Here is a 25,603-nt window from a genome sequence, read left to right as displayed (position 1 = left end):
TGTCCATTTTTCCCTACACTGCTAGAGGAGAAGCAACTATTTAAATGACGTACAACAATATAAATCATTTGTTTATGTATTCTTGCTATTAGCTCTCTTTTTAGTGATCATTTTGTATTGTTCTTTGAAAAGGGGCATTTTATATTAGAATTTAATAAGAATAAATAATTTAGGAATTTTAAAGTTCAAACATCTATTTTTTGGTATATATTTTATTATTGAAAGCAAATAGGAGAATCAGACTGACTGAATTTCTATAACTTCCCTCCCACCTGACCTTCCATCCCATGAAATTTAGAAGTTGGCAAGCTGAATCAATACAAGTCCGCAGACCTTTATGTAATCACATCCTAACTGAAATAAACACATAAAATCAAAGCATTAAAATAAGAAAAAAAAACCCTTCATTTTAAATTTGTCACATGCATGTCTTCACGTTTCTGTTGTAGAAGTTAATTCACAAATAAACACTGAATTAATTTTCCATGAAATTTATTACATTTAATAATACTAGGTTTTCAAACACCAGTACACTCTATTCATAAAACTAGACTTGCTTTTTGACTCCTTAAATGGTTTGGTATTTTATTTAACTATTTTCTGTGTGTACGTATCATCTTCTCCAAGTAGACTGGGAATGACTTTCAGGACTTGGAAAAGTAATAAAGACACAAAGAAAAAAAGTTTTTTTTTTTTTTTAATTTAATAATGGAGATTTCATTTTTGCTCCCAGAATAGCAGTAGCTATTTCCATAAAAGATATTCTTAAATATCAGTAAGTAAACAGTGTATGAAAGACAAGAAGACATTCAGAAACCTTTTGGTGTTTCTCATAACATTGCTAGGTACTATACCCGCCAAAATCGCAGTGGGTATACTTGTCTCCTGCTTATATGTTCTTCCTTCATCTTCCTCAGAGTAACAGACTTTCAAACATCAATTGATCTATGGAAAATCTAGGTGTAAATCTATACACCTGTTTACATATATGTGCCCTCCGTGAAAAGAGGTGAAGCAGGTAACTCTCTGCAGCTGGGCTCCACCGAAGCCACAATGATCAGCTACTTTAAAATCAGACATCTGATCATCTCAAGACTTTGTGGCTGCATAGTTAAAAAAAGAGAAAAAAAGGAAAAAGAAAAAAGAGGACTACCAAACCATTTATGCTTCACAAACCTTCATTGAGTACCTGCCTAATTAGCGTAGAAGTAGATGGGCTTCCTGATATGTACTAAAATTGAGCTAAAAAAAATTAACATAAATCTTTAGGTTTATACATCCTTTTAAGTCCTTTTCTACTTACGAAGCACAAGTTCCTAAAATTTAATTTCATTCATTAAGTTCCAAATAATACAACCAAAGAACAAAAGAGTAAGATTTTATATTAACAAGGGCATATGGTTAATAGTAAGGGCTTTCCCCAGAATCATGGTAATCTTGGATTATAGAAGGCACGCTCTAGGGTAATACATCCTTAAAAAAAAAAGACATTGCACTAATTTAAAGACCAACTACTATCCCTAAGGATTTCACACAGTTTCTCATTGTGTTGTTAGACAAGCTGTTTTCAAAAATCACCTGTCACTTACAGAATTGGGAATTATCTTAAATTTATGTTTTGTGAATTTCTCCTAGGATCCCCAAATTAACAAAGAGTAAAAAGGTGTAGCAGGAAGAGTAAAAGTATAGAAATGAGACAAGGGTCTAGACTGTTTCAACAAAATAATAATTTTTTTAAAAGTTCTACAAATTTTAATAAGCCTTTGCAATTTCAAAAATGATGAGGATATTGAAAATAAAGTCTAATCACAACATTCTCCCAGTGTGGACAAAGCTGCAGCCTTTACATTTCTTGACATAACCCACTTTTCAAGAAAGAAAATAATATTCTCCAACCTGTGGAGTTGTGTAGAGAAATGGCTTATTATGCATTTACAAGACTTTCTACTCCCTACTGGGAATCCCGACCTACTAAACAGAACCTAAATCATGTGAAATTTGTCTTTGGACTTGATTAAGTCTTCTCTCAGCTAAACTAAATGGGGAATCAGGCATGTGTAAATGCGATATTTATATATTTTAGGTATTTAGAAAAAAATCATCCAAATATCTGTTTTTAAATATTTGAAAAAACATGACTTTCAGGTCACCTCGGTGACCTGAATCACAAATAAAAGTAAGCTTTGATTTATTAAATATTATAAAATTCACTATTAAAGAGGAAGTGTTAAAACCACTGATATTAGCAATCTGAGCACAAGGTCACGCTATTTCCATTTCTCTAAATACCACATTTCTCTTCTGTGTCATGACCATGGCCTCCTGCATTTATGGTGCCCGGTGTTATCCCTGAATGGATGGATCCATTCCATTTTGATTCATATTTAACTTCCCTGTTTGAAACAAGGGCTTGAACTTCTGAAGTTTCCAATATCTGGTTAGTACCCCTTTAAGTGTATTAATTAGAAAGAAGGAGAATATCATTACAAATTGCATCAGCAAGGAGGATTAAAAATACCATTTTCCATTAATTTAAAAAATTTAAAAATCAAATTGCAAACTTAAGAGCAACTATAATTGGATTTTATATTCTTCCTCCCCTCTAAGCTACTTTTTTTATTGCTTCCCCATACACCCAGAAAAAAAATGGAGTGTACCCTCTTAACATATATGTTTTTCACTTAAAGTATAAACAGGTAATATTTTATAATATATTTATACTTTGATAGCTACAATGCAATGCAACATATTATTTATACATTTTGTGGCTCCCACGCTGCAATTAGATATAACTAAATCATAATTACAATTTTATTGTTTCATTATTGATAAAATACATGTAATAATTCTCATGTATCCTAGCTAAAATATTCTTTGAGATTCATATTGTGAAAACAGTTTAATAATTTCAAAGAACTGCAAAAATACATTATTATTTCATTTGTTATACTTATTACTCTATGCTCACTTTGTAGTAACTTCTTATTTTTGTTGTTTATAGTATTTTCTTTTAAAAAAATAGAATTTCTCTTTTACCCAAAACCTTCCTAGATTTTAGAAGCTTAAACATTTGAATATTGCTAACATTTATGAACTGTGATACATAAATATAATTGTAAATACATATTTACATTTCACAAGTGGTTTTTTATTGTTGTTTCTGATAAACTGTCTTTATTAAGGTCTAAGGTTTAAGGTCATTTTCATTCTTCTGGCTTTAGATGTGCATTTCACTGTGACTAGAACTCAACATGGTTAACATTCCTTTTTCATTTGTTCATTATTCATATAGCAAGTTATCTTTCTGGTCATTCCCATACTTCTGTATGTCAAAATCTTTCCTGAGCTTTGTAAGAGTGATGTTAAATAAATGAAAGCAAAAGAATTACTAAAAATTCTCTTAATGTCTCTGATAGAAGAAACTGACTTTTGCCTCATTTGGGATAGAACATATTCTTTTTTTTGTATGCTCCTGTAATTCACCTGCCTTCCTTACCTCACCATTAGATTCTTTTGTTGCTGCTATTGTTATTGTTTCTTTTGTTGTTATGGTTATTTTGTGCATCTTAGACACATTTGCCTTCACTGAAATAAAAAAGAAGATGGAAACTTTCAACAGATTATTGCTAAGTGAATCAAAACCTCCTCCCTAAAATAAAGACTGTACCTTTTTTGTGTTCTAATCTTTTCTCTCTCATATCTTGGTTCCCTCTTGGACAGCTTCTAGTATTCATGAGATAATGAAAGCATTTACATCATTCAGCGTCCTGACAAAATGCACTTATTAGCGACTTTTTAAGTTCACTCAAGTTCATATTATTCAGATATTTAAGTGCTTACTGAACCAGCTGAATGAAAACTCTGTGGGTGCAACATGAATTTTCAGGCATGAGGTTTTCAATGAACAATGTAAAGATAAAAAGTACGTAATGCTAGTAATATCTGTGATGGCTGTGAAAGACTGTTGTTACCAGTGAAAAGAAAACTGCAGAGTCTTTTATAAGGGATTCCATTTTGGGAAAGGAATCTTGAGACTTTAAAATTTAAAATCTTAAAAAATACATAAAAAATCAAAAGTTACAATCATGAAGGGAGTATACAATTGTATGAAGTTGCACTATTTATAAGTATATTGTGACCATTCTGACAGATTTTTAGTTTTTAGAATCACACAAAATTTGCTGTGCATTAAAGGGACATGTATTGAGTTTACTGGAGCTCTTTCAATAATCTAAAAACAAATTATAAAAGTTCATGTCAGAGATGAACTTGGTAATCCTTGATAATACTATTTGTGGATCCACACATTAGTTTAAAGGTTGAAATTTTCAGATTAAAAAAAAAAGATTTATTTATTCATTTTAGAGAGAGAGGGAGAGAGCATGTGGGGGGAGGAGGAAGAGCAGTGGGAAAGGGAGAGAGAAACCCATGCAGATTCCATGCTGAGCGTGGAGCCCAATGCAGAACTCGATCTCATGACCCTGAGATCGTGACCTGAGCTGAAACCAAGAGTTGGATGCTTAACCGACTTTGCCACCCAGGTCTCCCTGAAATTTTTCGGTTTTTAAATATTATAAGTAAAATTCATCAATAATTTTTCAGCATTATTCAAATACATTAACATAGCCTACTGTTGTTATTTGTATGAGTTTTAAATCCGCAAGCTATTTCAGTATATTTTAATAAGGTAGTCATGTTTTTTCTAGGTATACTCAGTTAAAAAACATTGACGTAGATGGCTTCTTGCTTACTACCAAATTTTTGGGGGGAAGGGAGAAGACTGTATTTTATATCACCTATTTCTTGCCACTGTGTCTCCATTCTTTAGTTATTTTGATTCTTATGTCAAAATGTTCTTTGTATATATAACTATTTTTTACATATATAACTATTTTTTTACATTTATAATTACTTTTTACATATATATACATATAAACTCAATGATAATCCAGAATTCCCATTCAAATCACTTCTCCCTATTAGGAAGTATTATTTGGGAGAAGGTAGGTTAAGAGGGCAGCACAGATAAACCAGACCTTATTTATCTATTTACTCATTTATGTTGATTATCTGATTTGGGGCAAGTCAATTAGCTAATTGAGGATATTTGGTTTGGTAATGGGAAGGGAATTGTAAACATGTATATTATATAAAGGGTATTTCTAATTATAAAACTCTACACATTTTCCTAATAATGTCTTTTCCTATATATGCTTGTTTACAAAGGCAGAGTCATAAATTAACTAACTTTTCAAAATATTTTCTAGTCTTTTGATAGCACAGAAATAATTGTGCCCAAGGATAAATTGGGCAAAAATACATGATCATCCTTCATTTTAGCACAATGTTATTAAACAAGTTTATCAAGCAGTTGTGAAGATAAAATATGAGAAAGGCAAAAGACTCTCTCTCGGGACTCTTATGAATTGGGAGAGCTGAATAAGACATGTAACTTAGAAACTGAAATGCAGTGCAACTGATTGCTTTACTAGTGGTAAAAATTAATGTGGCCTGAGCAGATAGGTGGGAAAAGCATATAAGTTAGTAGTTAATGTCAGGTAAGACATGATAAAGAAGAGAATGTTTGAAAGGTACTGAAGAATCAGAAGCTTCCTGTGTGATGAGAGGAGTCTATTTCAGTCAGAACATGCTGTGACCAAACATGGAGATGTATGAAAATAAATGGTATGTTTTGAAATTAGCATAGATCTACAAATATTAGAGGTAAGATATTGAGGACAATTGGTGTAGGTTGGAGTTAAGTGATAAAAATGATGAAGTTAAAAAGAATAGACCCTGCAACTGAATAGATAAACAAATATATCACCCAAAACAAAATCGACAACCACCACCACCACCACCACCAAAACCTCAAAAGTGTGATCTTTTCCCAAAAGATGGTAGAGGATTCTTAGAGATACATAGACAGGGAAGTAGAACCTGTTGCGGGGGGGGGGGGGGGAACTAGTGGAGGCCTGGGCTATGGCTTGGAATGTCTGTCCAGGCTTCCCTCTCTCCTATTGCATGCCCGTTTCCATAATGCACCCAGGCTTGTCAATCTCTGCTTGGTCTGAAGCAGCGAGGAAATAGTTGACTCAGCCTAGAACATGTGATTAGGGATTGAATCAACATTAGATAAGTAGTGTCCATTAATATATTTAAAAAATAGACACTGTATAAGAGAAAATAATGTTATCATTTACATAATATACATTTACAATTATGTATAATTATTCTGTATACTTTTAAATGGAATGACATTGCAAGTGGCTCATCACCATCACACTTTTTTTTTTTTAAGATTTTATTTCTTCATTTGATAGCGACAGAGCACAAGCAGGCAGAGCAGCAGGCAGAGAGAGAGGGAGAAGCAGACTCCCCGCTGAGCAGGGAGCCCAATGTGGGGCTGGATCCCAGGACCTTGGGATCATGACCTGAGCCGAAGGCAGATGCTTACCTGACTGAGTTACCCAGTTACCCCCCCTTTTCTTAATCTACACAATTCCCCTTAAGGTTTTAGAATTTATCTTTTGAGAATAATTCCTGTAAAAATGAACACTCCAAAATATAAAATTATTCTTCTATGGGAGTGTTAATGGAAACCTGTCACATTCTCAGAAAAAGTTAAAATAATATATTTAACATAAGAAAAGGTATTAAAGGAATAAGATGTGCTAATTTTGAAAAAAATAGTGGGGTAAACACTAATAGATACGCTTTTTTGATAAATGTTTCAAATAACTGAAAACTTTAGAAATGAATATTTGTAAGTGTTGTCACAAATCTGGTGCAACAATAAAACATGAGAGATTGTAAAATATCTGAAGTCCTTACATAATGGAATACCCTATGCTCTTAACTACACGGACATTTCAAATTGCTAAGTGGGCTTGAATGGAAGCCATTGACCATTCCAAAAAAAAGTGAAAGAGATATAAAATATTTTATATGTCATATTTATTCCAACTGCTACTTTTGAAATTTATTCTTGTCTCACTAACTCTATACTTTCTCCATATGCAGTTTAAATCCTATGTATTCAGTTTTCTTTGGTGAAGGTGATTTAGGTATTTCTCATAAGATAATGAAGGTTTTTACTGGCTTATAGAAAAAAATCTTGGATTAGAATGAATGTGACCAAAACAAACATTAGCCAGTGTTAAAAACTGAATAATTTAAATTTTAGTTCCTTGGTTTAACCATTAACTGGCCAAATTCATTTTTTCTGTTAATATTAAAAGGCTGTTCCATATGTAGAAAATGGAATTCTTGGCACAAATACCAAATACCTTTCTTTTTCTTTTCTTTTTTTAAAAAGATTTTGTTTATTTATTTATTTGAGAAAGAGAGAATGCACATGGGAGGGAGCAGAGAGGGGGGGACCAGCAGACTCCCTGCTGAGTGCAGAGCCCCGCATGGGGCCCAATCTCAAGACCCCGAGATCAGGACCTGGAACAAAATCAAGAGTTGAATGCTCTACCAACTGTAACACCCAGGTGCCCCGAAAATACCTTTTTTCTTATACTGTATGGTGACTAACATAACATAATAAAAAATGATTATAAAAAAATACCTGTTTTCTTAAAGACTATGTTACAAAAATGAATCTCACCCATTAAGGATGAAATTACAATTAATATTTTATAATTGAAATTCCAAACTGTTTAATCTATTATGAAATTATTAAATATACATACCTTTGAATTTTATAAATATATGACAATAAATGAAAACATATGAAAAAATATATGGATGGTATTATTTTCCAAGGAATTTATAACATTAGGTTTTGAAAAATTTCCAGTTTTAGACACTCTCTATATTGGGTCTTAGAGACTTCAATTTCTTCATTTGGGTTATATAAAAAAAACCCAGTTACATTTTTAAAATTAAACATCTAAACACATAAGACCACTTATAATTTATATTATTACATAGTGCATCTAAATAATATCTTGTATAGTATACTTCAACTCTTAAAATAGAAGTGCAGATTTTCAATATATTTAAAAATACATCAAGATACCCTACCCTGGGTGAATGGATAAACTGTGGTACATGCAGACAATGGAATATTATTCAATGCTAAAAAGAAATGAGCCATCACATCATGAAAAAACATGAACGAAACTTCAAAGCACGTTACTAAGTGAAAGAAGCCAATGTGAAAAAGCTATGTACTGTATGATTCCAATCATATGACATGATGGAGAAGGAAAAGCTGTAGAGACTGTAAAAAAGATTAGTGGTTGCCAGGAGTTAAGAGAGAAGGAGGGATAAATAGGCAGAACACAGAGGATTTTTAGGGCAGTAAAACTACTTTGTAAAATACTTTAATGGTGGGTATATTTCGTTATGCATTTATCAAAACCCATATAATGTACAACATCAAGAATAAATCCTAACACAAACTTTGGACTCTGGGTAAAAATGATGTCAATGGTGTCAGTTGGTTGTCACTTGTAACAAATGTACCACTCTCCATGTTGATAATGGGGGAAGCCATACATGTATTGGGGCAGGCAGTATATGGGAATTCTGTACATTCCTCTCAATTTTGGCGTGAACCTGAAACTTCTCTAGAAAGTAAAGTCTATCTAAGAATGAAAAAAAATACAGAATCATATCTTTAAAATCTTCCAAGAAATGGCTAACTTGCCTAGATTGACTGGGAATGTCTATAAATTTAATAAATAATCTTTAACGTTCTTTAATAATTAAAAAAAAATGACATGGTACACGATGACTGACACACAGGAAAGTCTGAAACATTTGTAGCTTCCTGTTTTGGTGTGATGGGACCCACCAATGAACCAGACCAGACCCTGGTGCAGAGAAATATTTCTATTCCCTGAAACAAACTTTCCTTCATGACTGACAATTTGATGGCACAGTAAGTCTCAGGCTAGTATATAAAAACCCCCACCATATTTTTTCTGTTTTTCACCCATAAACTGCGAAGCAGAATATTTTTCTTATCATTTTTCAAGAACATCAGAGAGTTTTGCATTTAACCTTCCACGTAACATACATATCCAGTTTAGCCTTTGTGAAATTATATAGAAACAAGAGCAAACTGGAAGTTGTAGTTCATGCATTCATCAAAGCAGAAATGCTAGTTTGAAGAGCTGATTTTTACTTTTGTTAACCTTATCTGAGCAGGAAAAAAATAGCTTATATTTATTATAATATGAATTTTAAAATATTTTAATTATTTCTCTTTATAATAATAAATGAGAAATCAGTAGAGAAGGAAGCAGATAGCCACTATGCAAATTCTGATTTGAAGCCGTTTATTGATTTCTTAAAATGAAAAGGACAGATGCTGATATGAAACCATCTAGTTTAGTTTTTATTAGATAGTATGTAAAAATATTACTTCATATTACTAGAAAATGACCTATGTCTATGAACAATGTAAAAAAGTCATTTTATAGTTTTCAGAAAATGTGTACAAATCATAGAGTGATTACATTTAATTTGATATCCTTTTAGGGTTGTGAACTGAGTGTGAGTGTATTACATTGATCATGGGAAAGCAGCTCTGGGTAGGAGTTTAAGTGAAAAAGGTAACAAGCTGAATTGTTGAAGTACCATGAAGTACCGTGATTGAAGGAACTGCGGTTGGTTAATACGTGGCCTTTCCTGAGCCACATTGATTTTTCATGAGGCAATCAAGAAGAAATCAAAGGAACTAGGTCAAAGACACAGGACCATATAAGTTATGGACTAGGGATTGAGTTATGCCATCTGTGATTCAGTGTAATTTGATAAAACAAAGATAGGAATACTGAGTCAATGAAGTCATTGGGCTTCTCTGATCCTCAGTTTGCTGACATAATAAGATAATAGTATTGATTAGGATATTAGACTAAATTTCCTCAAATCTCTTTAGCTTTTTCCCAGTGACCCCAAATAATAAAGTAATGAAAAGCTAATCGAGTAATGTAAAGTTACGGTGACGGTCACTATAAAAATGTCCAACAATTCCCAGATACTTCCCATTTGATGCCATCTCATTGTCAAGGGGTTTCAGGAAAAACAAGAACAAGAACAACAAAGAAAACATAACTTTCTTTCTCTCCCAATGTACAAAACTTCTATAACTGTTGAATCAATTGAAAGAAGTATAAAAATTTTAACAAAATACAGATATTACATTAAAATTTTCATTTTGAAACGTATACAAATATGTTCTAATCGGGGATATATATATATACATATATATGTATATATAAATGTATATATATATATAAAGATATACATTTGAGGGTGGGCTGTTGTGGAATAAGAATGATTAAGTGTGCCTTAAAATAATGCAAATCTTGAAAATGAACTTTTTCTCCTTTGTAATTTCTATACTATTTCATTTTTATCTGGCAATGCAGCACTTGACTGCATTTATATAAGAGAAATATGTATTCATATCTAAGCCAGCAATTTTTTACTTTATAAAAACTAACTGAATAATGTCCATATTAAAGACGTATTGTTTGAACCCAGGTCTAGTACTAAAACAAAAAGAGAAATATATTTTATTAAGCGCGCTGGACCTGGATGCTAATTGTGACTCTACGTAAATTATCCAACTTCTTTAGGCCTCATTATTCTCCTCTCAAATATGGGAGAAATGATATTTACTTCAGAGGGACTTTATGAGAAGTGGATGAAATGTTCCACACAGCATGTGACACAGTACACATTAAGAAATAGAACCAAAGCCATTTTTGTTTCATACCTTGGCTGTAGATGAGCAGAGAACCTTAGGAATTTTCTACAACTTTATTCTCATGGTGCTTAAACTGAACTATAGTACTACATTAACCAAAGAGATTTGAAAAATCTCTTTAAGCATTTACTTCTGCCTTTATAAGCTTTTGCTAGCAAAGGAAACTACCTAACAATGCTTGCATTATTAAAATTATTAACTATAGTCTTGTATTTTATTAAGATAGTATCTGATTATTTTGATCTCCTACTAGTCATTGAAGTTTCTAAGACGACTCTGTAACTAGTTTACTATGAAAGAAACGGTATTTAGCAGTGTTTCTAAATTATTTTTGCAATCTGAGTCTACTGATGATGTATTATTTGTCTCAAAATAGAAGTCACTCAATGACTATATGTTTATTACACTGCGATATTGGATTTGATCAAGTTAGGAATGAAAACACACAACAAGGACAGAAAAGATTTGTACCAGTAATAAAGAAAACACATATAACAAAGCTTTTCCTCAGTTTTCTTTATTACAACAATGAAGACACAGAGGTACAGAAAATAAAATGACATTTAATATACTATGAAACACATGCATAGGATTACACATAGTGCTGGATATTATGTTGGGGGTTTTAAATAAGAGATGATACTGAAGACAATACATTTATAACATACTTTTTTTTTTCAAGAAAATAAGCTATGATGAAAACAAAGGCAATTAAAATGATCAGAAATAGTCACTTTAAAACACAAGTGTTATACATAAAATCAGTGTAAGATGTGAGATAAAAATATTCTTAAAGAAGCTCATGAATCATGAAGGTTACTTAAAACAGTAATTTGTAACTGCTTGCATTAAAAAAAAAGATTAACTATGAGATTTATTTCATAGTGCCCATTTAGTACACATACAGAATAAAAATAAATGTGATATAATTAAAAGGTGCTATCTCTTAATATTATGCAATGCTTGTAAATGTGTAACTTTATATTTTTATTAGTTAAAATGGAATGATATAGAATAACTTAATTTAACTTGAACATACACAAATTAAGAAACTTCATACCTAAATATACATTCAGTTAGTTCACACTTAAAATGAAATTTGTTTCTACTTGAATCAACCTATCTTTAAAAATTAGGTAAAATAACAGTCTACCAACAAAGCCATAAGGACACCCGTTGCAGTTTAGATCAGCACAGATATATAAGAGAACTCTTGAACATACGTGTTTTCCTCAGCTGTTTTAATGCTTTCAATTTAGGCTTTGAAATTAATTAATAGCCATAGAAGAAAAATGGTTTACTACCAGAAAATCTTTATCTGGTTCATCTTACATAAGGTAATAAAACCAAAGGTATTTGGAAAACCCAACATTGGTTATTACATCCCTATCTCTGTCTTATTTCAAGACAATTAAATTAGATTTAAGGTTACTGAATTTTTTTTGCCTTAGATAAAAATTGAGATGTTGCTTAATATACTATTACAACCTTTAGGTATTTCATCAAGTTTTTAAGTACAATAAATTAAAAGAGATGATACTACTGCTTTATATGCAAAAGTTAAAAAAATGTTAATTCTAAATGTTAACTCTACCAATGTAGATGGTAATACAGAAGAGATCAGGTTAATGAGATGTTAGAAAGATTTTTTTTTTTCTTTAGCTAGGTCCTAAAATTTACTGTGGTGAGACCTTCTGAATTCTAAGATAAACTATCAAGTATTAATAGTGATTAAATAATTCTCTTTATTTTTTATGACATAATCAGCTGGTTTGGAAGTAGAATTTTTACCAATTTCAGTTCACATTGAAATATTTTCAAGGGCTAGTTGTAGAATATTTGTATCTCCAATAATTTGAAATATGCAAATTTGAGCTACCCATTCAATGCATTAGTCTTTCTGAAGGTTTTATGACATATATCCATAGCACAAATGCTAATACTTTAAGATTTACCAGTGATTAATGGAAAAGGAGTAGAAAAAAATAAACCCTGTTTATTCATGGACAGAAACTGAGGGGGAGGGAAGGAAACATGGAGGGGGTGGAGAGAGAGAGAGAGAGAACAACAGGGCAAGAGAGACAAAGAGGAGAAATAAAAGGGAATGTAAGAGAGAGGGAGGGAGGGAGAATATTACAAAGAATGAATTGGAAGGAAGGAAGGAAGGAAGGAAGGAAGGAAGGAAGGAAGGAAGGAAAGAAGGAAGGAAGGAAAGAAGGAAAGAAGGAAAGAAGGAAAGAAGGGAAAGAGAGAGGGAGGAAGGGAGGAAGAAAGGAGGGAGGGAGGGAGGAAAGAAAGGAAGGAAGGAAGGAAGCCAAAATGAGAGAAAACCTACTTAATTTGTAACTATTCAAAGGTTATTTAAAGGATATTACATTATGCCTCACAGATCTGAGCCATAATAAAATACATAAAATGACACATTTAGATATGACCTTCATTATCTTATATCTTTATTCAATAAGTAAAATTATAATACATAAGGGCTAAAGAAAATTATAAATAACATTTAATTTAGGTAGTATTGTAACACACTATTTAAAGCTCTTAATGCTGCTAATATCATAATCAAAAACAAAGAGGGGGAAATTTTCAGATAATTTTACATGACTAGAGAGATTTCTTAATTACTTCAAGCTTAAAGTATTGTTATAGGTAACAAGAACTAACTATTCTTGAAAACTAGACCCAAACATACTTAATGATTGTATTGGTCATATAAATATCTATCTTAAATCACTAAAATAATTTGTAATTTTAAAATTTATTTTTCCATTCCTAGGGTAGGTAAACCATATTAATAAATATGATACTTTTCAGATATGTAAGAGTTCATCCTGACCCAAAAAAGATTAATTACCTCTTGCACACTCTATTTTGTTGAATATAACTGAATAATCACAAATCCAACTGTACAAAGTTGAAACTACTATATAATTGTCCTTATTTCAGTTTTAAATTAAATATGATAAGTGGCCATTCTTATATGGAAAATATTTGAGTTAAATTGTAATGGCTTCCAAACTGACCCAAATTGTATAACCTATGAACTACTGTACATGCTTGTATTTTGAATTCTTAATTAAAAAAAAAACCTTCTGTATATTTAAACAGTAAAAACCATTGCAATTAAATTATTTGTGCATGTATTAATTTTATATGTCCAACTGAAATTATATACATAAACTGTTAATCCAATGTCTAATAATTTGTTTGAAACACTTAAAATACTGTAAGCTAAGGAAAAAAGGGAAATAAATTTTAAAAAATAAGCCATAAGACATTTTAATTTTGTCCATGTCAACCACAAAGGAATGCATTTATGTTCGTTTGTGTCATGTTTTTGAAAATAGGATGAGTGTAGCATTTATAAAATGTACTTATTCCCAATGACTAATATGAGGAGAGAGGATGAAAAATGGCAATTGACATATGATTCTTCTATACAAGAAAAAGTTTCCTAGAAAAGAATTTACTGCTACCTCCAAGGCATAGTCTGTTGGCACATCTGGCACATGATATCGGTGAGCCTTATAGTGATCTGACGAATAATTATGGAGTTTGGTTTGGAGTAAGAAACCACTAAGACTAAATAATAAAAGGAGAAAAGAAGACAGACCAGGCAAAAGCGGGGAGGAGAAAAAAAGGAGATATCCATGTTCATACAAAAAATTAATCCTGCTCTCCACATACAGATGCAGCAATCATCCACAAGCAAATCAGCCTAACTTAATCACTGGTAGACTACGTTCAAAACAAATTCTGGAATTATTTAACATTTGGAGATATGATATACATATCAGTAGACACAGACACATTACATGTAATGACGAACATAAAACTCACCTTAACACACAAGTTCATATTTTATACATTTCAGACACAGGATTTTATTTAAGAATCTACTGGATGAAAAAACTCATTGGATGATATGAGGGAGAGACTTAAAATAAGTTGCATTTTTATGTTTTGCTTACCAACAATCACATTCGTTCAGACCTATAGATGGATATTAGACTACAAAGCACTGTCAGATTACATGGTTGCAATTACAAAACTAAAACTCAGAAAATAAAGATAATTTAGCAACACTTACATATTATTAAGATTTTTTTAAATCTGAGAAGGTAATTTATAATCTCTAAGGTCTCATTTATTGAAATGTTATAGCTGTACTGTTCAGAGTTTTGTGCTTTCCTCTCTCTTGTAGAAATAAACCAAAGCACAGAACCTGTATTTTAAGATTCTAACGTTCTATTTTCAAGAATTTATGCATTTCTCAGAACTGCAAAATAACCATTCTTCTAAGCATAAGTATTTGGTCAAGTGATAGATTGCTTATTAATTTCAGGATTAAAAACTTGATCTGTACTTAGATGTTTATAAAAACTTAATGAAGAATTTATTAAATGTAAATAATTCTGTGAGATGATCAAATTTTAATTTTAGATTATTTTCTCAAGTGTCAAAATATCACTTTAGGTACCATGTAAACCTGACTTTGAGTATTCTTCATATCACTGTTGGTGGCATGGAGTCATAGAATATCAAATTTAAAAAAGTCAACTATGTTATCGGATGAAATACATATTCCATGTTCTCCACAAAAGTATTTTGCTATCATATACTATGTCAAAATAATTTCTACACGAGTCTTGTGGAAACATTTGTCTTATTGGAAAGATCCAGTTCAGGTTATAGTGAACAGGAAAAATTGTTCCTGGAAGAGTTATTGGAACTCTTTACTTTCCCAGCACTTTCTACATATTAGTAACCAACACGTCTACATATCTTCTCCAAATACAGATATCCTGGGACATAATATGCACTTATAATTAGTTCTTTAATTAAAAAAATTTGGCTACGGTGACTTTATTTTATTTTATTTTATTTTATTTTATTTTATTTTGTTTTGTTTTATTTCTTTCTTTGAGAGAGAGAGACAGCACGAGTGGGGAGTGAGAAGAAGCAGCAGACTCCCCACTGAACTCGATGCCTGATGTGGGGCTCAATCCCAAGACCCCAGGATCATAACCTGAGCCGAAGGGAGATGCTTAACCAACTGAGCCACCCAGGCGCCCTTGCTATGGTGATTTTAAAAATAACATTCTGCATAAGCAGGTTAGATTTCCATATTGCATAAGTCTGGAAATCCCTTTCTCAGGAGAGGAAAAGGGAAGGAAGTAGAAGTGTGTTTAATCTGTGGATGGGTTACTTCTGCATTCTAAAGGTCCGTTGCTAGGTCAGAAGAAAGAAGGACAGCAGGGCACAGCAGAGTTTAGAAAAGATAAAGAAGACAGATTACTAAAGGGAAGTCTAGCATTAGATCTTACATATAGGATGCTGTAGCTTTTTTTTTTTTTTTAAGAGTAAGAGAATACTTTCATGCAGCAAAATAAATAGTTTCTGATGAGTGACTCTTAAAGCCTAGCGCCCAATAATTTGATTTACCATATAAGTATGGTCACTCTAGTGATATATGTAAACCTGATTGCTTTCTAATTGTCCTGAATGAGTAGTAAGAATCATTTGCTAGAGTGTGGTTGGGAGTGAAAAGCACAGAACACTTTTCTCATTTTACAACGAATGAAAATGTCAAAACTGAAATCATTACTCAGGATACTCCCTCAAATCCAGCTTCCTCTGAAAAACGGAATGTAGTAACACCTCCTTCTCATCTCAATTTCATCTTCTCACAAGAAGTAGCTAACTAGCTGCTGTCAGTTCACAGCACTGTCCATATCCAGTGAACAGGGTGCAATTTTTTAAACACATTCAAACTTAATTAATTTTTTACTTTGGGACAATTGCAGAGAGATATTTTCAGTAAATGAAAAATGGATATTTTAAAATTGGTGTTCAAATTTAAAAGAAGAAATTCTTTCACTATTATTCCTTATGACATTTTAGGTTAGTTAAGAGGAAAATAGGCAGCACAATAGGGATACACATCTAGTATAATAAAAGTTATAGGGTTTACGTTTTATATAAATGGTAAATGCTATGAAATTTTATAAACGTCCATAAAGTTAGAAATTTACATTTAAAAGAGTAACAATTAAAACCAATTTAAAGATCCACAATTCTACATAATAAAATTACTAATTATACAATGTATGGTCATGGATATTGAATTATATTTGCAAAATAATCAAATAAAGAAGATCAGATGCAGCAAATGCTTACGTTCCAAGTAAAAGTGACATGATATTTAACAAGGTCAACTTCAGAAATTAAAGGAAACTTTAGAATGAAGCAAATTATGCAGTGAACTGTGTCCTGGAAGAAACAATCCTGGTTCTCTTTCTTTCAGTGATTTCCTGACAAATTATCTACTTTAAAGGTTGACAAATTGGGGAAGGGAAAATAGGCTAATTGTTCATGGGTGAAGATACATGCATGATTAGTTGGACCATAGAAAAATTTTTATCATAATTTCAGATTAGCCTTGTAAATTTTCGGGGCATAAAAAGAAATATCATGTAACAACAACATTAAAACATCCAAGACAAACTTATGGCTATAATGAAAGAAAACCCAGCAGCATTCAGCTGCCATGACTGGCTTCCATTTTCGCCTTTATTCGCTTCACAGCATTTATCTGCGTGACGGAAATCGTTTTTGAAAATAGAATAAGAATAAAATAATTAAGGAAGAATAGAGTAGGGTTACAAACATGAAAGTAAAGAAAAAGAAAAAAGTGACAGTAGGAAAGAAAAAAAAGAGAAAATAATTAATGCAAGATTTACACAAAGCCATTACAAATTACCTACAAAAAATTACTTTGATACAAGACATAGAATGGCTAAAATCTGTATAGAACATTTCTAAATAGTTATCACACGTATTAAAATCATAGCTGAGCCTCAATATTGATATTCAATACTAATAATGTTTATTTCACATAAATCAGACAGTAGTTCTGTCATCGATTCTTTAAATGTAAGCATCTTAATTATTCTCAAATGAAGATACAACTTATAAGTGAGAAGGCACCTGCCTTCTTTCACTGTGCTACTGGTAACTTCACATTGCTACTGTAAATATGAGCTCATCATATTCTGCAATGTTTTCGGATAGTACTTTCCGTTGCCATCATATCTTAGAAGAAATACTTAATAAAAGTAGTTATATTTTCAATAGTGAATAAACTACCAAGAAACATCAGTGAGAATTACATATTCACACAATGAAAATTTGCCAATAAGAATAGAAGTAAGGAGACCTGACCCAACCAACCAAAGGCAAAGTCTAGACATATGTCATTGTACCTCTTTAAAAATAACTTCGAGAACAAAAGATCATGAAAAAATAGGTTTACTTTTTCATTATGTGTTAAATTCAAAGAAATATTGCTTTGGGTATAGTATTAACATTTAGCTTTGACTGGGATTTCCAGATAGTTAAAATGAAGTTCTTTCCTATTAACTGAACTTCAGTTTCACTGTTGTTTTAGAATTTCTCTTATTCATATTCTGAACAGATCATAAATTTAACTTTAGGAAGACATTTTAGTATTTGCCATGCAAATTGAATATATTGTTTCTTGTTCATGTTGGGTTATTCAGAACTGTAAGGGTATACTAGTATTGTTTGGAACTAGACAGAGTGCTATCAAAATAATTTTACTCTACAGTTCACTAGAAGTATAATCAAAATGACCATGAAGATACAAAAATAAAAAATCTAAAAATTTTTAACAACATATTTAGTGGTGGCGGTTTATATAATTTCTTTCTTAGCTTCTTAAATTTGAGGAACTCTTATAGATGTATTCCATGCTTGAATTCAGATGGTAGAATTGTTTTATCATCAGATCTTAACAAAGTATTAATGGAATTTTTTGTGAGCAAATTATATTGATAATATTAAAATTAGACATGTTTTCAATTCATAGTAATGAAAGCAGAAAAAGGAAACAATTACTAAGAGAAAAAAAGGTCCTTTGTTTTTGGTTAAAACAAATATTATTAAACCTGTCATACCCCCCCCCCCAAAAAAAGATGGGAAATGTTTTTCAAAATAAGATTATTTATCATCAAGGATTTCTAAAACATTAGCTTATGATTCAATCCATGGAAGTAGTATTTTTAGCTATAGAGATTACAAAACAAGTCCATAAATGTCATTTTATCACACTCTTGTTCCATAGATTTGTAATCATTTCATAAGAATTAATTTGTCCTAACTATTCAATATTCTCATTGTTTATAAATAAAATGAGATGGCATTATGCTGTATGAATATTCCAAAAGAGAATAGGATTATGATTTTGTATTTTAGTTCTACGTAAAACAAGAAACACATCTTTCAAAGTAAACACATGTTTAATAACTAGAAATGAGAAAATATTATTCATCACAAAAGTACTTTTTAAATTAGAATAATAAACTACAGAGAAGTGTGGTATCCACTAAATACATACATAGAAAAGCCATTATTGTCAGTGTAATATATTATATATGAATGTAAGGTGAGCATATTGTTAAAAAAATAGTTCTTCAGTCCAACAAATACATGTACTCTATATTTAGCCTATTGCTTACAAAGGGTTAAATATATTGAATGCACATAAGCAATGACTTTTCAAATTCCAAAGGCTATAAACTTATTTAGACAGTTTACAATGCAGGATACCAAAAATGAATTAAAACTAAATTGACTTGTAAAGTTCACATCTTCTAAAACATTAAAAAAAGACTTAAGGTCTGCTAGTTTATTATAGATAACTTTTTCAGATACGAGTTTGAATTTATAGTATTTACTTTGAGATGGAATAAGAAATCATACAAGAATAATTTTGATGAAGGCATATGCAGATTATTTTCCTTATTTTCCCGCTACATAATTTTAACTCTATAGGATATTGTGGGCGTAAAGTCTCCCAAATTCACCAGCACCTGTCACAGCCTTTAAAATTGCCCCAAGAAACCTTCCAGAGAGAAACCGAACAGCTCTTAAACTATAAAGGCATGTCTTTAATGTGGCTTTCCAGGAGGGTTTAGCAGCCAGTGGATTCAGGATTTGAGTCCATGGCTACTGTTAATTAGACATTATTTTGTGACATTTTTATAGATAAATTAATCTTTTCTTCTTCTTTCCCCTTTACCATGAAGCTGCTATCGCTTTGCATCAGCGGCGCAGTTTAGAGGGGAGGAATTCTTTTCCCTACCTTCTCCGACAGCTTTTTCTGGCTTCCTGACTGCATGATCCCCTTCATCAGCTGTGAAACACGCTCCACCTTTTTTCATCCTAAAAGGCCTTCTGATACTTTTTTTTTTTTAAACTCTGCTCACCTTCATAGCAAACCTTCTTAAAAGCATTAAATAAACATAGAGTCTAAACCTCCTCACCTCACATAAATTCCTCAGCCCACTCCTACCTAATTTCTCTCTCAGCCACTTCAGCAAAATTGTATGTATGAAGGACACTTCACATCTCTTTCGATTGAGTTCCGTTGACCTCTCAGCAGCATCTAAAGTGGCCAAATGCGATTTATAGCTTTTCTTCTTGAAAGATGCCTCTCTCTTAACTTCCAAGATATTAGAGTCTTCGGTTGTTCCAGGAACTCTACAACACCTTCGTCTCATGGGGTGGGGAGTGCTGCTGTGGTTTCCTCTTTCTGTATAATATCTTAGTTCCTTGGGACTCAGTTCTTCCTCCCCTACTCAGTTACCCAAGAAGTACTCCTTGAACATCTATGCTGTGCCAATCACCCTTCTAAGTACCAGGGAGACATCCATGAGTATTTCAGACGTTGACTCCTTTTCACAGAACATAGGCATTACTCATTGTGTAATTTTATCCTCACCCAGGCTTCTGATACCATTCACCTGTTAATGTTAACATCATAGTGTATGTTTCCAATCTATGACTGTCTTCCCATCTTAACACGCACACATATAACCACTACTTGATATTTCAAACTTAAGAATCACCAAGCCAATCTTATGTTTGATCCTATTCTCCAAAACGGGCTCCTCAAATTCTTCATCCTGAGAGACGATGCCAACAGTGTTCCAACTATCCAAGCAAGAAACTCAAAAGTCATCAGTAGCAACTGAATTCAATCTGTGACACATGTAAGGTTAACTTACATCTACACTGTGTCCAGAATTTATTCATGGTTTTCTTTTTTCTACTGCTATCACTTTTTTTCATGTGTTCCTATTCATCTATCTCTTCCTTTTACCCGTATGAGCAAGATTAATCCATCTGTAATGCCTATCTATTCATATAATGTCCCTGCTTCAAATGATTTCTTATTGCCTCTAGGACCTCTTTTAAGAGTGTTTATGTAATTTTCAGAAGACCCTGGATTATCTGGGTCGCAGATCCCTCTTTATCCTTGTTTTTGTTCACATATCTCCAGGTTCTCTGCAGCCATGTTTCATTTAGTTCTTAAGAAGATCAATTCTTTTTTTTCTCTCTCTCTCTCTCAGAGGCATCTTCTATATATGCCACTTTCCCTGGAAGGCTCATTTCCTGTAAGTTTCTTTCGGAAAGGCACTTTCTAAGGGAACCCTTCCCTAACCCCCACTCTCTCACAGGTTACATACAACTGCCAAACCCCTTCAGCATACAGCACCAGCATATCTCTTAGTTGTAATTATTTGATGGTTATTCTAAGCTAGGTTTTATGTCTACTTTCCCTAATAGATTGTAAAGTCTCTGATGGCAACGGCCAGTTCTGTACTTTTCACAGGTCATTCCTCTGTACTCATCACTGTCCTTCTCACAAAGCAAGACCCCAATAAATACCTGGAACAAATGAATGAATCTTAATACAACAGAACCAGAAGAAACTAGCTTAGAGATAAGGAAATGCATAGCCAGAGAAATTAAGTAAGAAGAGCAAAGCTGAAACTATAAACCATAATACTTTCTACTTGTCTTCTAGGTACTGCCCACAATCTGATTGTGTAATTCAAACAAAATATGTTTTTATAGTAAATGTATCACAATATATCTTAGGTGTTTCTGTGCCTGTATTGTATGTGTGTGTGTATATATGTATGTATGTACATGTATGTATATATGTATATACATATATTCTTATTTACTTATTTAAGATTTTATTTATTTATTAGAGAGAGAAAGCGAGCACAAGCAGGAGGAACAGCAGAGGGAGAAGCAGGCTCCCCAGTGAGCGGAGGCCCGATGGGGGGCTCGATCCCAGGAGGCTGGGATCATGACCTGAGCCGAAGGCAGCCGCTCAAACAACTGAGCCACCCAGGCACCCCTTAACAATGATTTTTTTAATAAAAATAGCAGGGACTCTGGAAGTATAACATAAAGGAACATGCCTAAAGTCTATTTTTTTCAAAATTTGTTTGTTACCTATAAAATGTTATTAAAATGCTGTCTTCCAACTTCATACGATATTAGTTTTTATCTTGATAAAACTAATTATTTCCTCCAAACACATGAGCTAAATTTAGGAAAATGGAGTACACTGTTGCAATCTTCCTTTGAAGATTCTGACTCAGATTTAAATCATATTTATACCATGTTGCTGGTATCTGCATAGAGGATAATTACTACAAACATAAAACGTTATAATTGTAGAGATAGTTACTGATGTTTCAAACTCACAGAGGCAATGAACTTGATAGTATATTCAACCACTATTCTTAGGTGTATCACCTTATAAGGGTATTGGATTTGTCATATGACTAAAGTAGCTCTGACCTTGAACAGATCCCTTAACCTTCCAAATTTATAGCTGAAAATGAGTATAACTCTTCCTTCTTCAAGGCAGATTCAGAGATATATAAATGAGATAATGAGACAATAAATGCAAAAGTACTTCGTAAATTTTTAAAAATTCCATTACAACATATCCATTTTAGTTCTAGATGCTCCCAACTTCCTAATTTCACATTATAATCGGAAGCACTTATTAATATTAGCAATACAAAGCCAAATATCAATTCCTTTTAAACCACAGAACCAATAGTAATTATTTTTTAATAGATTAACTGTATAAAGATGATTTCAACTTGGAAAAAAAGATGTACGATATCACAAACTCATAATAATGAGATTAGTATCAATTTGAAGTTACAAGAGGGTTAAACAGCATGACTGAACTAACAACTTTATTTTTTCCCAGTCTCAACAACGTTCTGTAACAACACCGACACTCTACTATGACTTCAATAAGCCATGCTTATGAATACGCTGCTCTCATCTCTACATATATACATATGAGGAATATATGTAGATTACATATATCCATACATGTATGTATAAAATTTACCAGTAAATGTTACGTGTTATATTTAAAGGAATGAGAGATGTTAAAATATGACCCATGTGACAGCTCACAGAGGTAAATATGACTATGAATCAGGACAAATTCTTGCATCTCTACCTCTACAGCATGTATCTGAAAAAAATTTTAATATCCCTCCTGTGGACTTTGATAGTATCACTAGCATATAATGATGCAAGCAGTGTTACTTAATAAAGGTAGAATTCACCAGTGTGCTATGAATACCGACGTTGAGTATCCTGCTACATTGCAAGCCTCCTTGAAACCCTAGTTATAATTTCTTCTGGTCTACATCTGTGGTTGTTTCTGCCTCACCAAATGACTGATTCTATCTTTCCAAAATCAACTGGCATGATCAGTCATGGATGGCCTCATCATTATTTTTGAATGCATTTTTCCAAAAGTGAAGGACCAGCCTCTCCGTGTTTGGTAGAGAGGTCTTCTTTGCGAAAGATTTTCTGGTCTCGACAGAAATTTTTCATGTTGATTTTTGACACTTCACTCTTACCTTCTATCCCCACCCTCTGTTCATTCTCTCTGAATCACTTCAACCACCAAAGTTGCCAGAGTGTGTTTACAAGTTAACTGATACCCCATGGCAAGAACAATTTGAGAAATCTTGAGTAAAACATGTCACAGTAATCATGATAAACCCAGAATTTACACGTCCTTCTACAAAATTATGTTTTCAATATTAAGAAAAAATCCAGAGCACTTATAAAAAGATGATATCACATTTATCTCCAGCCTAAGAAAGTATATAGTTTTGCTTACCTTTAATAATGTTCGGCTTTGGTGGCATGCTGAACTCATAGACTGTCGGTTCTGAATATCCCAATCTATTGGCAGCTGTAATTTGAACTTCATACCCCATCGTCCACTGTAGATGCTCCAAAATAATGTGGTCTTTATTTCCCTGCACTTTTTTCTCTAGCCACTGATCTTCTTTATCTTTCTGTAGAGGCAATAAACAAATATATTTTGTAAATGCACTGAAGTTGTGATTTTTAAAAAATGTAATTTATCTTCAGGTAGAAAAGGTGGTTTTATTAATTTCAAAAAAGGATATTTTATCATCTACAGGGATAAAGAAAGTTGCTTTATCAATGAAGTCATTTCTAAGAATTTTCTATAAAAAATGCAATGTTTTTTTAATTTTAGCCAAAGAATGATTTCATAATTTTTGATAATTCAGTGGCTGATAATTCACCTTCATTAAGATTTTATTTTTATTTCACAGATATCATTTTGCTGTTTGGCCATTTTTTGATTATTAATAGTCATGTGGACAGAAAAAAGGAAACATAATTTACGGAGAAAGCTTAGTATATCCATTAACATAATTGCCAGAGGCTATTGTTTAAGGTTTGGGAGGGGGGAAAGGGAGATAAAGTGTCTTGCAAATAGAAGCTGGATATTTCTTACAGATTTAAATTACCACTAGTATTTTATTACTCTGATGTTTTAGACTCATAATAAAACAATATATAAGAAAAAATATTACCTGTTAAAAATCTTATTAGCAACAGAAAATAAAATGTTACGCTATCCTTGAACATCTACACTTAAATCCTGATTCTCTTTCTAAAATAAATGCTTTAGATCGCATATTTGAATTACCTTTTATTTGAAAAATACACTACGATTACAATTAACACAGAAAAAATAAATTTATACAATTTAATGACTTAAACTATCCTAAACAATATGAACATTTGGCTGTGCCATGTTAACCATCTAAAGACTGGTAAGTTCCTTAACCTCTTCGCCTCATTTCTCTCATCTCTATTACAGAAATGATAGTAACAGCTGTATCTGTCAGCTTTCATGAGAGAGCAATGAGGAAAACCAAGTACTTTGGGTAGTCCAGGGCCTTAGGAATCATAAGCACTTAACAAATGACAGCTATTATTAAGGAGAACCTATTTCCATAATAACTATATGAAAATAAAATAACATTTTTCTGGAATGATGTATTTAATAAATTATCACGGCAATTGCAAATCTCAATTTCTCAGAGATATAATTATAAGTAAATTAGAGCCTGGCTATAGATAGATAGATAGACAGATAGACAGACAGATCAATCCTTTTTAACCTCAGAGCTCAGCCCAGGATTACTTTATGTTTAGCCAATATTTTATGATGTTTCTTTGACTATAAAGCATAACAATGTTTTCAGCATTTACGGTGAAAATTGAGGATTTATTATCTGAAATTAAACTGTGGAAGTTAAACGCATGATTGCATTAAATTGATGGTACTACAAACATGAAGTGTCCATTAAAAGTAGACAAGAAGACATTATTATTTTGATACCATATTATTACTCTATTTCCCTACTTAATTATTTTTGGTTACATACAACTTTTATTACGAAGGCATCGGTTGGCCTATTTTGATATTTCATCTAAAACTAAAGATATTAGCATCTTTAATGCTATGAAGCCATGGGTTTTGTAAAAGCCCTTAAAGTTATCATATAAACAGAAGACATTTCCTTTGTTTTTTGAAATTTATAAATGATTTAAGTTTATAAATTGTTGTCCAGAACTATTTAAGGTATTATGAGGTGTACTGAAGAGGCCATTGAATGC

The 25,603-nt window shown here is 32.1% G+C and overlaps 1 protein-coding gene across 2 annotated transcripts in view; it reads right to left on the bottom strand.

Moving 5' to 3' along the window:
- The window catches only part of NCAM2 (neural cell adhesion molecule 2), a 506,926-nt gene that overhangs the window by 19,373 nt on the left and 461,950 nt on the right, over window positions 1–25,603 (bottom strand). The window contains exons 15-16 of one of the 2 annotated variants that reach the window (XM_087861738.1): window positions 23,781–23,961; window positions 11,273–17,330 (exon numbers count right to left, since the gene is read on the bottom strand). In XM_087861738.1, the coding sequence (XP_087717864.1) occupies window positions 17,224–17,330; window positions 23,781–23,961 (288 nt within the window). In that variant the 3' untranslated portion in view covers window positions 11,273–17,223. Of the gene's footprint in view, window positions 1–11,272; window positions 17,331–23,780; window positions 23,962–25,603 lie in introns of those variants that run through there. The other variant, XM_087861739.1, reaches the window with a different exon arrangement.

Source organism: Ursus americanus, chromosome 4 (assembly GCF_024610735.1).
Source record: "Ursus americanus isolate L20-20 chromosome 4, mUrsAme1.1.p, whole genome shotgun sequence".
NCBI lineage: Eukaryota > Metazoa > Chordata > Mammalia > Carnivora > Ursidae > Ursus > Ursus americanus.
The sequence above is the reverse complement of the archived record's forward strand: the minus strand, read 5'-3'. Positions and strand labels throughout refer to the sequence as shown.